This window comes from Trichosurus vulpecula, chromosome 1, assembly GCF_011100635.1.
Source record: "Trichosurus vulpecula isolate mTriVul1 chromosome 1, mTriVul1.pri, whole genome shotgun sequence".
Lineage (NCBI taxonomy): Eukaryota > Metazoa > Chordata > Mammalia > Diprotodontia > Phalangeridae > Trichosurus > Trichosurus vulpecula.
Genome location: NC_050573.1, coordinates 401,911,358 through 401,926,720, shown reverse-complemented (window position 1 = coordinate 401,926,720; position 15,363 = coordinate 401,911,358). Strand labels below are relative to the sequence as shown.

The 15,363-nt window shown below is 34.3% G+C and overlaps 1 protein-coding gene across 2 annotated transcripts in view; it reads right to left on the bottom strand.

The window, feature by feature from the left end:
• The window catches only part of NIPBL (NIPBL cohesin loading factor), a 275,411-nt gene that overhangs the window by 60,790 nt on the left and 199,258 nt on the right, over positions 1-15,363 (bottom strand). For both annotated transcript variants that reach the window (XM_036758735.1, XM_036758741.1), the window contains exons 11-16: positions 14,036-14,218; positions 8,007-8,210; positions 7,684-7,755; positions 7,498-7,587; positions 6,261-6,364; positions 3,035-3,121 (exon numbers count right to left, since the gene is read on the bottom strand). In XM_036758735.1, the coding sequence (XP_036614630.1) occupies positions 3,035-3,121; positions 6,261-6,364; positions 7,498-7,587; positions 7,684-7,755; positions 8,007-8,210; positions 14,036-14,218 (740 nt within the window). The remainder of the gene's footprint in view (positions 1-3,034; positions 3,122-6,260; positions 6,365-7,497; positions 7,588-7,683; positions 7,756-8,006; positions 8,211-14,035; positions 14,219-15,363) is intronic.

Genomic DNA, 15,363 nt, shown 5'->3' with positions numbered 1-15,363 from the left:
TTATTACCTGTGTAATCTTGGCCAAGTTACTTAACCTTATTGGAGTTCCTCTTTATAGTAAAGACTTTGTAAGATGATTGCCAAGGTCATCTCCTAGCTTTGGACCCTATGATTTTTTTTTTGGTGAGACACAATAGTATTATGGAATCCAAAGTATATGCATATTTAGGAAGATTGCTAAATGTTTGTAAGTTAACCTACCAAATACCCATTCTGATGAACATAATATTTCTGAGGAAACAATTTCAAATTTACTGATTTATCTATATAAAAACCATTATTTTCAGTTGACAAAATGGAACTCTAAAATTGGAACTCTGAAAAAGCATCAAGCAATTACCCTGTCAGTGACTGGGCTAAATACTAAAGATATAAATATAAATAAACAAGAAAACGCCCGTCCTCAAGGAGCAAGACAACACTTGGAGGGGAAATAGCAAACCTGTGAGTTTGTGTGTGTGTGTGTGTGTGTGTGTGTGTGTGTGTGTGTGTGTGTGTGTGTCTGTGTGAGAGAGAGAGAGAGAGAGAGAGAGAGAGAGAGAGAGAGAGAGAGAGAGAGAGAGAGAGGAAGAGAGAGAGACAGGCAGATAAGCTGGGCGGGTACACATGTGGTGGCATAGTTTGGAAATGGTTGGGAAGAGGTATGTTTGCCTGGTTCTGGGAAAGATTAAGACTTATTCTCATTCTGTCTCAGTGTCCTGGGCTTCAGGGGCAGAGTACATCAAATTTTTGTGTGTTTACATTAATTATTTTTCCTTGTATTATCTCTTCTGGTTCAGGTAGCAGGACTATATTTCTCCCATAAAATGGGTCTAGTACAGTGCTTTCTCACTTTTTGGGAACAGTCTGTTTAGTATTGTTATTAATTGTTCAAAATGGATGTGTGGCCTGAATATTTAAGATCATAACATAAAAAAATTGGAAAAGTAGATAATATATCTTTCATATAGTTAGGAGATGTATTCTTTACAAAACAGGGGATAGAGGCAATGAAAATGATAAGACAGATAACTTATTATATGAAATTGAAAAATTTCAGTATAAACAAAATTAATATATCTGGGATAAAAAGGAATGGTGGTGGAATGTGAAAAAAAAATCACACATAGATGGTGTCTCAAAAGTCTTAGTGCAGTTTTAAGTTGAGCTTTTTCTTCTTCGTAGAAAGAACAAAATCAAAAACAATTTAAAGTGAATGCTACAAAATTACAAAGAACCAGAATTGCCCCAAAGAAGATCTATAAGATCATGAGTTGTTGGGTAGTCAGGTTTCTTCTAGATTTTTATAGCCACATTAGGTTGTGAAAAACTTGGAAAAAGTTTTAAAAAAAACCTGTCAGGATACATTCCTAATTGGAGTTATACTGTAAGGCAATTAAGTATGAGGAATACAAAGAAATGTGCAAAACTCTGTATGAAATAATGCAAAGGAAAAAAGGAGAAACAAAGGAGTACACATTAATTATGGTCATAGGGGAAAGTGAATAAGAATGGATGAGAGAATACTAATGGGGACTTAGAAGAAGTACATGCCAAAGTGACAAGTTGCTTTATGTATTTAATTTAATTATAATTATTAAGCAAACAGTTATTTCTATTGATGATTAATGTTACGTTTCTAATAAATGTTTAATTTGAGAATTTCAAGCTAAAAATCAAACTGAGCATACTGTGATTATCACAGTACTTTCATCATAAACTCTTAAAAATATCTGCTGACCATTCAAGCACTTATTATCATAGTCTGCCTTTAAGTGTTATTTAATTTTCCTCAGACATTTGTTTCACCTATCCAATTGGATCATAAGCTCTGAAAGTAGGCACATAATGTATGCTTTTATATTCTATAAAGTAGTTTAACACAGAGCCTTAAAGCAGAGTTTAATACACTGCTGACTATTCCTGCACAAACAAAATCTATAAGGATGCTCTGGTAGGAAGTCCCTTCCAACTCCATAATTCTGTGAAGAGGGAAAAGATCCCAAGCAGCGTGCTTTTCCATTTTAGAAACAATCACCACACACATAAAATTACTACCATTTGTTGTAACTATTTTATAAACAATCAAAACATACAAATATGCATATAAAATTGTCATCATTTAGTGCAGCCATTTTGAGATGTAAATTGTAAAATTTTATCTGAATATGAAAAAAATACTTAAAGTATTTGATATAACACCTTTAACAGTCATTTCAGAACGAACATTATCACAAGTGAAGGTATGCCAGCAGCAAGGTTAAGTAACCACCAATTACAAATCAGTTGATAACTACCACAAATTGTTCCCTTGCTGACTTCAAGCATGTCCAACCAAGTCTTCCTGGGCCTTAAGAAACCACAACTACACTCCATATTCTTAAACTATCATCCTATACCTCTCCTCTCTTTTTCGGGCCAAATTATTATAAAAGTTGTCTATACGCTGCCTCCACTTCCTCTCCTCTCATTCACTCTCTTTGTAGACTTGCTTTTTATTTCACCATTTAATCAAAACTATGCTCTCCAAAGTTACCAATGAATGACAAATTTCATGTTCTTTTCTTAGTCCTCTTGCTATCTGTTGCATGTGACACTGTTGACCATTTTTTCCTCCAAAATACTTTAACCTGTTATTAAAATTATTGTATGTCTGTGTATGTATATACACACAGACACATACACAATGATTATATGTACACATGAATACACACATTTATTTAAAAATACACACAAACATATGTCTCCTTTGTTAGAATATAAACTCTTTCTAAGCAGGAATTATTTTATGTCAAGCATAACACAGTAGGCCTAAGTGCTTCTTGACTATTGATATGAATTTTCCTCCAATTTAAAAATCTTTTAAAATGAAAGTTCTTAAAATTGAAAGAAAAATTGCATTTACTAGAGTCAACTTGTCTTATATAGAGTTTAAAAAAAATTCTCATTTAAGAAACCAATCAAAAAATAAAAGATACTTGTAAGCTGAAAGACCAGTATAATATAATGCTGACAAAATTAAAAGCAGAATTACCAATATACATCTTAAACTTACATGATTCAGCAATGTAGAAAGCTTGGACCCATCCTGAATATTCTTCTCCAAAATATTTAGAACTTTTACTGTTTTATCTGTTGCAAGCTATAAAGAAAATACAAATTATCATATTGTTTCTAGAAAACGTGATGAACATGCAGTAATTATTTAACTAAAATTGCTCTTTTCAAGTTTCCATTCAGGATTCCAGAGAATAGAAAACCACTACTCAGCAGCAAAGAGAGAAAGAAAATCTTCCTTTTTTTTTTTTTTTTGAATTTTCTATTAGGTAAGTATTATTCTGAAGAGGGAATCAATACCTAGGATTTTGTAGTTTTGGTGGCACTACCAAACCATGAGTGAGTACATCAAGACAACAGACAATTACAAATGATGATACTTCTAAAGAAGATTCATAAAACACATAACACAAAAAACCTGGAGATTTCTAGTCCAACTAGCTTCTAGATGAGTGAAGTGGGACTTCAGAGACATGAGGTGATTGCTTATAGATGAAACTAAAGCCCAAATGCCTTGATTCTCATCTTGGTTCCATTTTTATCAACCTTGGCTGCCAGGCATGAGTATGTTCGCTTTTGTGCATGGGGCTATCTCCAAGCCAACCAAAGGCATGAAGGAAATTAAATAAAGATAAACCTCTAGAGGCTACCTGAAGGTTAAGAACAGTTGGCTACAAAACTGAATTAATTATACCTGAGGGAGGTCTGAAAAACATAACATCTACTACACTGCAGGGAGTCAATAGATATTTGTTAATTGATTCAATGACATTTTGCATAAAGGGCACACATAGTGCAGTGGAAGTCCACGGTATGGTGAGAAGAGTGCTGGACTTGAAATCAGGAGACAGGAGTCAATCACATCCCCATTACTCACTGGCTACCTCACTAGGCGCAAGTCATTAAACTTTCTGATCTATCAGAGTCCTCGTTTGCAAACTGAGCAGGGTTAACACTACCTACAGGATCTAACATATAAGACTGTTGGGGGGCAGCGTCCATTAAGATAAGATATCTAACAGGCTTTTCAAGTTTAAAGAATTATGTGAATGTCAACTATTGGAGTTACTGTTATATCGAATTAATATTTTGAATGGAAGAGATGCATAGTGGATTGAGTACTGAAGTTGGGAATCAGTAAAACGTGGGTTCAAATACTGCCTTTGATGCATCATACCTTATGTGTCCACAGGCAAGGCTCTCTGTGTCTCAAACACCACTGAGACTTGTTACAAAGTTACTGACATGTTATCACCTCTGATATCACAAATCTTTGATATATTATATTATTAATGCTGGATAACAAAGTTTTATTATAAAGAAATAAGAATCTAAAAAAAGGAGGAAGGAATCAGTGAGATATAACAAAAAGGAAATCCTACAATAGGATTTAAGCAACCTGGATTCTAGTTCATGAATTGACATTAGCTAGATATAGAGATTTTGGGAAAGTCTTCAGACTATTTGTTCCTGAGTTTCTTTATACAGGAAAAGACTGAAACTACGTAACTGTTAAGGTCCTTTGCAGCTCTAAAATTTTATAAATTTTCAAATCAGTAGAATACATTTTCTCCAAAAAAGAAAAAAAAATTATTAAATGCTAACTTTTACAGCTGAAACTGCTGAGATATAAATCTGATGTGAACTTTTTTATTTAAATATCCCGTTTAGAAAGTGAATATCCAGAATTTTCCTTCCCTATAATCTTTTCCATATTAAAAAAAAGTTACCTGGTCCTGGGAATAAGATTTTAAAGGTTTTATAGTATATCATAATAGCAAAAGTTCTTGATAGAATCTTCTAATATTTTTAGAAGTAGAAATACACATAATTATGTAACTTTAAGAAACTCAAAAAACCTAAAATTTAGATTTGACCCATTGTGATATTATAAATAAAAATTTGGTTATACAAAAGAAATTAATATATATAAATATCAAGAGGAACCACACATTCCTATACATAGGAATATCTGGCTTGTTTTAGAAAAGTAGAGTAAAAGTATAAGTTCATTTAAAAATTTTATTAAAGTAGAAACATTTTTCAAACTAAATGCCATAAAAATGATTTCAAAAAAAAACCCCTTTATGACGAAGCCACCTCTTTCAATACCAACTTCACAGATACACTTATATTTTTAATAATTATTATACTGTCTTTGAGCTAGAAATAATTATCGTTATAAGTTTGAAGTAAGGGGAAAGATTCAGAGAGATGCTATATATGATGAAGCATGGCACAGTAGGTAACAGTCCCAGATTTGGAGCCTGGAGGTCTGGGTTTGAATCTCTCCCCCAAAGCCCCAGAAACATTAGTTATGTGACACATGAATTAATCTTTCAGCACCTGAGTTTCCTAATCTTTAAAATGGAGAAAATATTTTTCTAGTAAAATCACAGGAATGCAAACCTTAAAGTGCTACTAATAAGTGCTATTATATGGAATCAATATTATAGCACTAAACTGATCTATTACTCAAGTGCTGGAATGTTAAATTATCAGTACAGGTCTCAAAGCAATCACTCCAACCATATGTTCTTGGTACGAAGGTTCACAATGACCAAAACTAAGTATCAAAGCAAAATCCTAGGGGATTTATGAAAGAAATACTATTTCACTGCTCTTACATGAATGTTTGTAATTAAATGTGATGAAATTATTAAATCAAAGATTAAGAAGGACTAATAGGTTACCTGTACTATAATCCTGTTTTAGATCAGGAATGTGCCCTTAATTGTCCAATACAGATTTTGTTACTGTAACTTTGGTAATAAAAAACATTCTTTTGGTAATATCATATTCCTTTTATTTTTTACCATCTTAATTTTTCAGAAAAATACAGGAATAGAATGGTAAGATTTTGATTTATTCGTAAAGTGTTAAGTATAGTATATTTCAGAATTATCTGTGCATGCATCTCATCAGGGCTCCTTCCCTCTTTTCCTTTCTCCCCATAGACAGTAAGCTCCTTGAAAGCCAGGATTATGCCAAAGTTTGTTATTTCCCTTAGGGTTCAGCACACCGTTTTTCAAGCAACAGATGCTTCATAATTCTTGAATTAGATATACTTATGATCATGACTGTTTTCTAAAGAACTAAGAAATTAATAAATATATTAAACTGATCTACTTCGCAAATTTTAGATGTAAACATGGAATCTAAAAAAAATTAATTCCAAACATTTATTACTAGACATATGTATGAATTTTAATTTAGAGAAATACCTTATCCATTATTCCCATTGCTTTAATTTTAGCAGATTCACTGCCCAATTCACTAAGCTGATGTTTTCCTAATAGTAGTTCCTGAGGAATTTCTTCATCATCACCTAAAAGACAAATTCAACATTTTAAGTGAAAGAAACATTTCATAATGGTTAGATTTATTTTTAAAGAAACATCTTAAACAGAGTAATTCAGTCTTGGTCATCTGAACTTCTGGACAGACCCCCCTCACCCTCCCACCCAGAACTTAAATGAATAATAGCATCATTTGAATATTTTTCTTATCCCTCAGGTAAAATCTTGCCTTAAAAAGACTGATGAGCATAAAAATTCTTCTTAGAATAGGAAGCCCATTTTGAAAAATGAGTATTTTGCAAACCATGTCCTGTCTGAAGAGTTGAAGTTTAGTACTGCCAACCTTACCCTAGTGAAACTTAGTGTTGGGAGTGGAGGGGGATTAATTCTCTCAAATCATGTGTGCTTTAAAAATCCAAAGCTACACCATGAAGCTATTCACCAGTTAAGAGACTAAGGCTCCTGACATTTAATGCTTTTACATAACTGCTCATTATTAAAAAAATACTAGCTGAAGAAATGACTATTAAAAATAGCTCTGAACAGGCTTATAAATCCAGGAGATCCTAGGTGACCACTATACTTATGAAGGTCACAAATGTGGAGATAAGTGACCTGACAATGAGTATATGAAATCCCAGAAGGTATAGCAAAAAGTTGTCTGGATCAAACTGATTTTCTGTTTTTTGAAGAGGAAGTGATAACAATTCTCTCTCTCACTTTATCTATGAAGTAGCTTAGAAACTGCACTGTTATTAGACAATGTTCTAAGTGGTTGTGCCCACATATCCACATAGTCCCCCAAATACTGTGTACCATCCCTTGAAAATGCCATACTACAAATGTTTATACTGATCCTGTTCAACCAATTTTTCCCACTCTCCCAATTCTTCAAGCCCTAACAATTCTTAATTGCTTTTTGAAGCTTCCTCTTAATTACACTCATTTCACGCCTCTCACCATTATCTGACCTCCCTTGGCTATGTCAGAAAACCTAACACACAATAATATACTGACTTCCATTGTTATTGCTTCAGTCTTGCCCCACAAATGTGTGTCCCCTCTACGAAGCCAGGAACCTTATTCTTCTCTGTATCTCTCTCCAGCAACCAGAAAGTATTAACAACACAGCAGATACAGAATAGTTCTTAAAATGAATTACCAAATGCTGTAAAATCCATGTCTTCAAGATTTTCTAAAATATTCTCTATTGAAGCAGTAAATCTCTTAAAAGTAGAAGAATCCATCATTTCTGTGGTAGAGATAAAAATTTTTAAATTATTTTTATGTAGACAGCTGAAAATTCAAACTGAACACTATGGAAACATAATAAAACTACTAAATTTACCTTCAGGTGTTAGTTTTGGTTCGTAAGCTTTCCGTTTCTTTTGCTTTTCTCTTTTCTTCATTTTTCTAGCAACTAAAAATAAGACAGAGACTTTAATAAGAATTACAACTTAAATTGATTTCATTTTTGTCCTACATCTTTTTGAAGTAAATATTTGAAGCAACAATTTCAATACGAACTAAACATATATGCTTTTCTTTTGAACAAATAAAGTTATCAGAATGCTTGAAATTATCTTATTAAAGATTTAAAAAATAATGTTTAAAGTTAGCCCTAATGTAAAATCAGGTAGCATAAGGAATCCCTTGATGCTTATGGATTACCCTCACTAAGGCTGGGAGGAGGAGAATAATCTTCCATGTCTGAATCTGATGGGCTGCGATTTCGATAACGGCCACCACCGGAACTCCTCCTGCCTTCGTGAGAATGGCCACTTCTCCTATGATCCCCAGAGCTTCGTCTGTCACGCTCTTCATATTCCCAAGCTTTATCATCATCTTTGTCCTTCTTATGTCGTTTCCGAGAAGCTAAAAGTAAATTTTCACGACAAATGATTTACCCTATTTGAAAGACTATCAAAAATTTCTACTTCAAAATTTTTCATTGTGATTTAAGGAAATTCTAAACATTTCTCTTACCTAAAAGAATAAATACAGCATAAAAATACTATCTCTAATTTTAACATGGCATTTCTGGACTTAAAAGTTTTACAGAAAACAGGGTCTTCTAATATATTAGGTCTCCACACTTTTTTGATCACGCGCCCTCATCATTAAGATGTTTTAGAGCATGCACTTCCATTAGGTGTATATTTATTTATAAGACATATACACACACATATATACACATACTGCTGTAATAACATATTATGTACATCATAAACACACAAAAGTTAAAAAGGATTAAAGGTGAAATAAACAATATTTTAAAATATTTTCTGTTTAGAGGAAATGCAAACCCCCGCCCCCCCCTTTTTGCAATGTGATTGAATATGCTCCATTAAAAAAAAATCCCTATGTATGTCCTGGGGGATAAGGTAAATTTGTAAATGAAAATTGTTAGTAATGCATTTTTCACTTAATTTGATCAATGTACCTAGCCAAACAAGCAAATTTCTTATTTTTGAAATACTTTTTTTAAATTGAAAGATATACAACAATTAAATTATGGCCAAAACAATCAGTGAACATAATAGCTTTTCACCAGAAGTCATGTTTGTCTGTGTGGTGACACCATACACAATGCAAAAACACAAGCAAAAGTGAATTTTCTCTGATTTCAACACAGCAGAAAAATTTTAACATAAATTCATTCTTCTTTCTTTACATGGTTCTACTTAATTAATGGTATCATTTCTTAATTTCTTCTTCAAGTCTGGATAACTTAGTTGTGTTTTTATATAAGTGAAAGGAATAGCAAGAAGGTCAGTCTGGCTGGACCACAGAGTGAGGGAAGGGGAGTAATATAAGGCTGGAAAGGTATGTGGGGTAGAGATTTGTGAAGGGCTTTAAATGTCAAAACAGTTGAGTTTATATTTAATTCTAGAGTCAAGAGGGAGCCAATGGAATTTACTGAGGGAGATGGCAAGGGGCCAGAGCTGTGTGTGTGTGGTATGTATGTGTACGTGTGAGTGTGTGTGTGTATGTGTGCGCATGCGCGCGCGTGTGACACAGTCAAATTTACCCCTCAGGAAAATCAGGTTGGCACGTGTGGAAGATGCAGGAATGAGGAGTGACCTACAGTAAAAAGACCAATTAGGAGGCCACTTACTAGCTAGGTAAAAAGTGATGAAGGCCTGATTTAAGTTGGTGGCTGTGTGAATGAAGAGGAGAGGACAAGCATTATGGAGATAGAAAGCATAAGATATGGCAAGCACTAAATTAAATGAGGGAGACAGAAAAGTCAAAGGATGACATGAGGATGTGAATCCAGGTGACTGGTTCCCTTACAAGAAATAGGGAAGTTAGGAAGGGTGAGTTTTTGGAGCAAAATAATCAATTAGTTAATAGGATTTATTGAGTGCTCATGTACCAGGATACATTAAAATATGTAATGCCAATGCCTGCTTACCCTTTGGAACTCATTCTGTCCCACCTAAAACAGGAAAGGGAGGTCTGGGCAGGAGGAGGTCTCTTACTCACCAGTCTGCCCAGGAGCACAGAGACCAATCTCTGAGGGGTGCCTGATGAAGCTATAAGGTGATCCTGGGGTGGATATGTTGCAGGGGAAGATTTTTCCCAATGGTACCTGTAGAGCACCTCCACTGGGTACCTAGGTTCTAATAAGATTAAAACTGCCCTGAGGATTGTCACCAGGAATTGCGAGGGGGTGGGTTAGGAGCTCATACATTGGAGGAATGGGGTGGAATGGGGAGTGTTGGAGGCTAATGGGCAAAGAGTAAGTGTGGTTGTGTACGAGACAAGCCCCATTGGCACCCATGTGGATTGTGAGATGCATCCCATCTTCCCACCCACTAACTGGCTGATCACAGTGCCCTTGGGATCATACAGTGACATGTCCTCATTTTGGTGACCACTGTTCTAAGAAACACAATAACAAAACAGTAAGCAGCAAATCATACTTTCAATTCAAGGAATTCTGTTTTCTGTAATAACTACTACATCAAATCCAAAATTAAATATGGTTCATGAATCAAACTACATTTAAGACCTGAACAAGAACTTATGAGTCTTACATAAACAGAACAGAGGGAAGAAAGGAACTGCAAAATAGTAGAGTGAATCCATTATGTGTGTAACCTATCAAGAGAATATAGATTCTCGGAGTTGGAAGTGATTTTCAGTGAAGAAGAACCTTAAGTCATCTGATTCCACTTCTGGTTATTGCTAACAGTTACGAAGTTTCTCCTAATGTGTAAGAGGAATCCATCTCTCTGCAACTTCTAACCATTGCTACCTGTTCTGCCATCTGAGACCAAACAGAATAAGGACCATCCTTCTTCTACATAACAGCTCTTCAAGTCCTTGAAAGCAGCAATCACATCCCAATAAGTCTTCTCTTCTACAGGCTCAACATCTCTAGTTCTTTCAAATGATCCTTGTACAATTTGGCCTCCAGTTTCCTCTGAATCCTCTCGAACTTGCCAATATTCTTCCTAGAATTTGGTGGCCAGAACTGAAAAGAATACACCAGATGTGGTCTGACCAGCACAGAATACAAAGTGACTGTTACCTCCCTCCTTCTAGACACTATGCTTTTCCTAATGAATCCTAAGATGACAAGAACTTTTTTTGGCTGCCGTCATGTCACTGAGTATCAGACTCTGAATTTCACTGGATCAGAGTTTTCTCAGAATGTCATGCTTCCCCCATCTTGTATTCAGGTTGATTTTTATTTTTACCCCAAATGTAGGACTTTATATATTTCTCTCTCTTTGATTTCATTTTATTAGATTCAGCCTATAATTTTAACATGCCGAAATCCTTTGGATTCAGATTCTGTCATTTCACTTGTTATATACTCCCTTTTCCAGCTTTATCATCTGCAAATTTGCTAGGAATGTCATTTATGCCTTCAACAGAGTCATTAATAAAGAGTCACTAATAAAAATATTAAACCTCACAAGGCCAAGTACAGATCTCTCATATTGCGATACCCACTGACTTCTTTCTAATCTGACACTGACATATGAATGACTACAACTTGGTTTTGATAATTCAATCAGTTTAAAATCCACCTAATTGTACCGTACAACTAGCCTGTGTTTCTCCATCTTCTCACAGGGACAACATGAGAGACTCTTCAAATACTTTAGTGAAATCTAGCTACTGAATTTGATTAGTAAAAGGAACAGACAACTGAAACCATAAGTATTTTGGTAGACTATTTGGACTGGAAATTACAGTTCTGAAGATACATAATACTTGCTGATGCTCTTTAAATACTCATTTATTTAGTTTGATTCTATAGCTAGGAGCCTCCTTTCAGCTCAAGGAGAAAAGCCCTCTGAAGATTTGTGAATTAAAATAGTCAGAATTTCCCTTGATGGTTTAGTCTTCTGGTAAAATAATGAGCCTGTATAAAACCTGGCCTCACTGAATTCTCTTATTAGACCTCTTGCCCACACCAGAAAGCTTACTTTATGGACCTGGTTTTAAAACAGAGCAGAAGGTACTACACTACATCAGTCTTTGACTAAATTTCCATAACCTAGTTTAGTCAGCTATAGGGACCTTTCTGCCTATTCCAGAGAATGGTGAGAATGGTGCTCCCAATTTAAACCTGGTTCCACATCTGAAATACTGAATCTCCATCTGTGCTTGAACACTTAGATTCTATAATTATTTGTGCTCTTGGTCTGGCTTATATTTCTAGAGACTAATTCCGGGCTTAAAATGATAAACTTTATCATTGCATTAGGCTAACATCTAATAGAGCTCGATTAAAAAAAAAAGAGTTAAAAATAGATAACAGGGCTGGAAAAGAACATTATTGAGAAAGAGTCAAATACACTAATTGGATATATAGCTAATAATTGAAAAAATTATAAAAATAGCATCTCAGAGTTGGAAGAGAGCAATTTAATCCAACCCATACCTTGAGAGGAATGCATTTGATGCCATCGCTAACAAGTGGTTATCTAGTTTGTACCTGGGTTGGTCTTCTGAATGTTGGCCCTGATTTGCTTATTTAGTACTTACAACATGTCTTTAAGATTTGGTCATACTCCAAGGATTTGCAATGCCCTATAATGACCTCATGCCCTCTTCCATATGAATTTACCCTATCCTTGTCATAAATTTAGGCTGTGCAATGACTTAGTTATTGGGTCGTATTGACCAGACCCAGTCCCAAGTCCCATCCCATTCTTAAGTCATGACTAGTCATGATTTTGCTAACAAGGTGGTGGTAGAAGATGAGGGTAGTGAGAATTCATAATTTTTTACTTTGTTAAGCAGTGTAAATACAAATAATTAAGTTCCTTAGAAACTGCCAGAGGGTGGGAATGGGGTGGCTTGAAATCTAATCAAGTTCTAATCAGGTATCCCTTTCTCAGGGTAACACACCAAATCCCAAAGGCATGTCTATTTTCAAAGTTCTGTACAATTATTCTTCTGTATCAGTGGACATACAATGCACATTAAGTGTCATTAAAGAAGAAGATATGATTGGGAGGTGGATGAGGTAAAGGTAGTATTTTCTTCTCTTTATGACTAGACCCTTTGTTTCCTAATGTGTTACCAAAATCAATAGTTTGTCCAATTATAATACTAGTCCTACAAAGGCCCATAACACAGAAAAAAAGGGGCTCATGATACATGGCACATATTGCTACTACTTAATATGTGTTGAATATCCATTATGTGCAAAGCATTATGCATTAGAATGGGAAATTGTTTTGAAGGTTGTGTTACTGATATGCTTACTTCTATTTAAGTTTTCTTCACAGACACAAATAATAATCCACATCAAAATGATACAATTCATTGAACAACTGAGAAGTCCATTAAAAATATTGCTTTGCCCTTCTTATTGGCTTATTTTGTTATTCCAGCTGGTGTGGGATTAGAATGGGTTAACCTTGGTAACGTATGTCTTTGATGTTTGCTCATGCCCCTTTTCAGGTCTCATTCTGGAGCCCCCTCTCTCTTACTTCTTTGACCCTACGTCTGGCCTGTGACCTTCTCATTCCTACCTAGCGTGGTGACCTCCAGCTGGAATTAGTTTGACTAAAACATCACTTTGTACCAGCCTTCCCCTTGAAGAGGCCCATATACTAGAATTACCTTTCACTCACCCTTCCCCACTTAATAACTTCTTGAAAAATGATAAAAATAAAAGAATACAATTGAGTTGGTTGGAAGGAATGCAGGAAAGAAAAACAACTCTGATACACAGACAACTAAGCCCAATATTGCAATTCAATGAAAGATTCAGAATGGCTAAGTAGATGAAAATCTTTCCCTAGAAAGTAGAGAGTTAATGGAAGAATACTAGATCCTAGCTTGTTATAAAGGAAAGAAGAGCTTCCGACCACAAAGATATCATTTATATGGCTAATCTATATGTAGTTAACTGCTTTATGTTTTACAAATTCAGAACCATGTTTTTTCTAATAATAAGGCATTTTAAAAAATTCTTCTAATGCTATTCAATTCTGTCAGATTTTTTATTCAACTTAAAAAGTGGCACAAGTCTGACTTTATCCGTACATCATATATGTGTCTAACACTTTTAATCCTGAGCACTTAAATGTGGTTTGATGCAGTCCTAAACAATTATATCACAATAAATATTATTTTCAAGTTAGGTCATACAAAGAACAAAAGGAAATTGAAAAGACAGCATATATCTCAATAGTATGGCAGAAATTAGGTTACACACTACTTACATTCAAAAGCATCTTCACTGTCATTGTCTTCATCCGAACTGATTTCAGCATATTTTGGCTTTTCATTAACTGTGCTACGTTTGCGCTTGTTCATTTTCACACGTTCACAAAGTGGCATGGTAGATTCAATTTCTGCCAGGAGCTCAGGGGGCAATTCTTTTAACACTGACTGATCTATACTACCTATTAATGAAGAGTAAGAAGAAAATTTAAATCTGAAGATAAATGAAAATATTTAATTACATTAGTATAGTGGAACCTAACTGGATTTATAGGAAAAGTTTATTTTCACATTAAATACATTCAAATTTTAATACTCTCATTTCTAGTAGTCATAATTCTAAAATGTTATACTACAATCTGTTGCAATGAGTATATGTGGGTATGTACTTATATAAATCTCTGAAAACGACACCTATTGCAAATTAAATGCTAAGGTCTAGACAAATAGCAGGGTGGGGGGGGGATATAAAATGTATTTCTAAAAGAAACTAAAAAAAAAAACCCTATCATATAGCCTTTTTGAAACCAATGAAGCTTCTGCCCCCTTAACTTTTTTTTTTTAAATCTCTGGTAAGCTGTTTGCATCTGGTGATTGATGTGCAAGGGCTGAATTTTCCAAAATCCAGAATACTTTCATTCACACTTAAAATTTATTTTGCATGAAATAATTTTTAAAAATAGAGAAAAACTATTCTCAAATATTATTATCAAATATCCTCCATGCTATGAAAAATTATCATTTACAGTAAGTGATCTCAGATGCTAAAAAAACAAACAAAAAAAATCAGAAGCTGTCAAAAATAATTTGTCCAGGATAAGTTGTCATCAATGAGTAGGAAAGATGAGGGCTTATTTTACTTACCCACGTAGCTCCTAAAGTTACCAGCTAAGGGATAAAAGTGTTGTTGGGCATGTTAAACATTGAGTACTTGCTGCAAGGGTTCTGTTAAAGCATCAAACTTTAATACAAAGTAGGGGAAGAGAGGATTTCTGATACAATGTGGACATCACCAAAATTTGATTTGTCCTTGATAATAACAGTCTTACGTATACATAATGCTCTAATGTTTACAAAATGTTATATATATAAATATATATATTACCTCATTTTCAAGGAATTAATTAAAAGATCATAAAGCTCATTGGATAGATGGAAAAGCAAGCTTGGAAAGCAAATAGTCATATACTCAAATATAGGTCCATCTAAGTTCATGATATTTCAAACTATGCAGTACCTACTAACATTTGAATCAAAGATATGACAAAATAGGAAAGAAATATATTATGATAACTCAGAACAATGAAATAAAAGATACGATCTATTA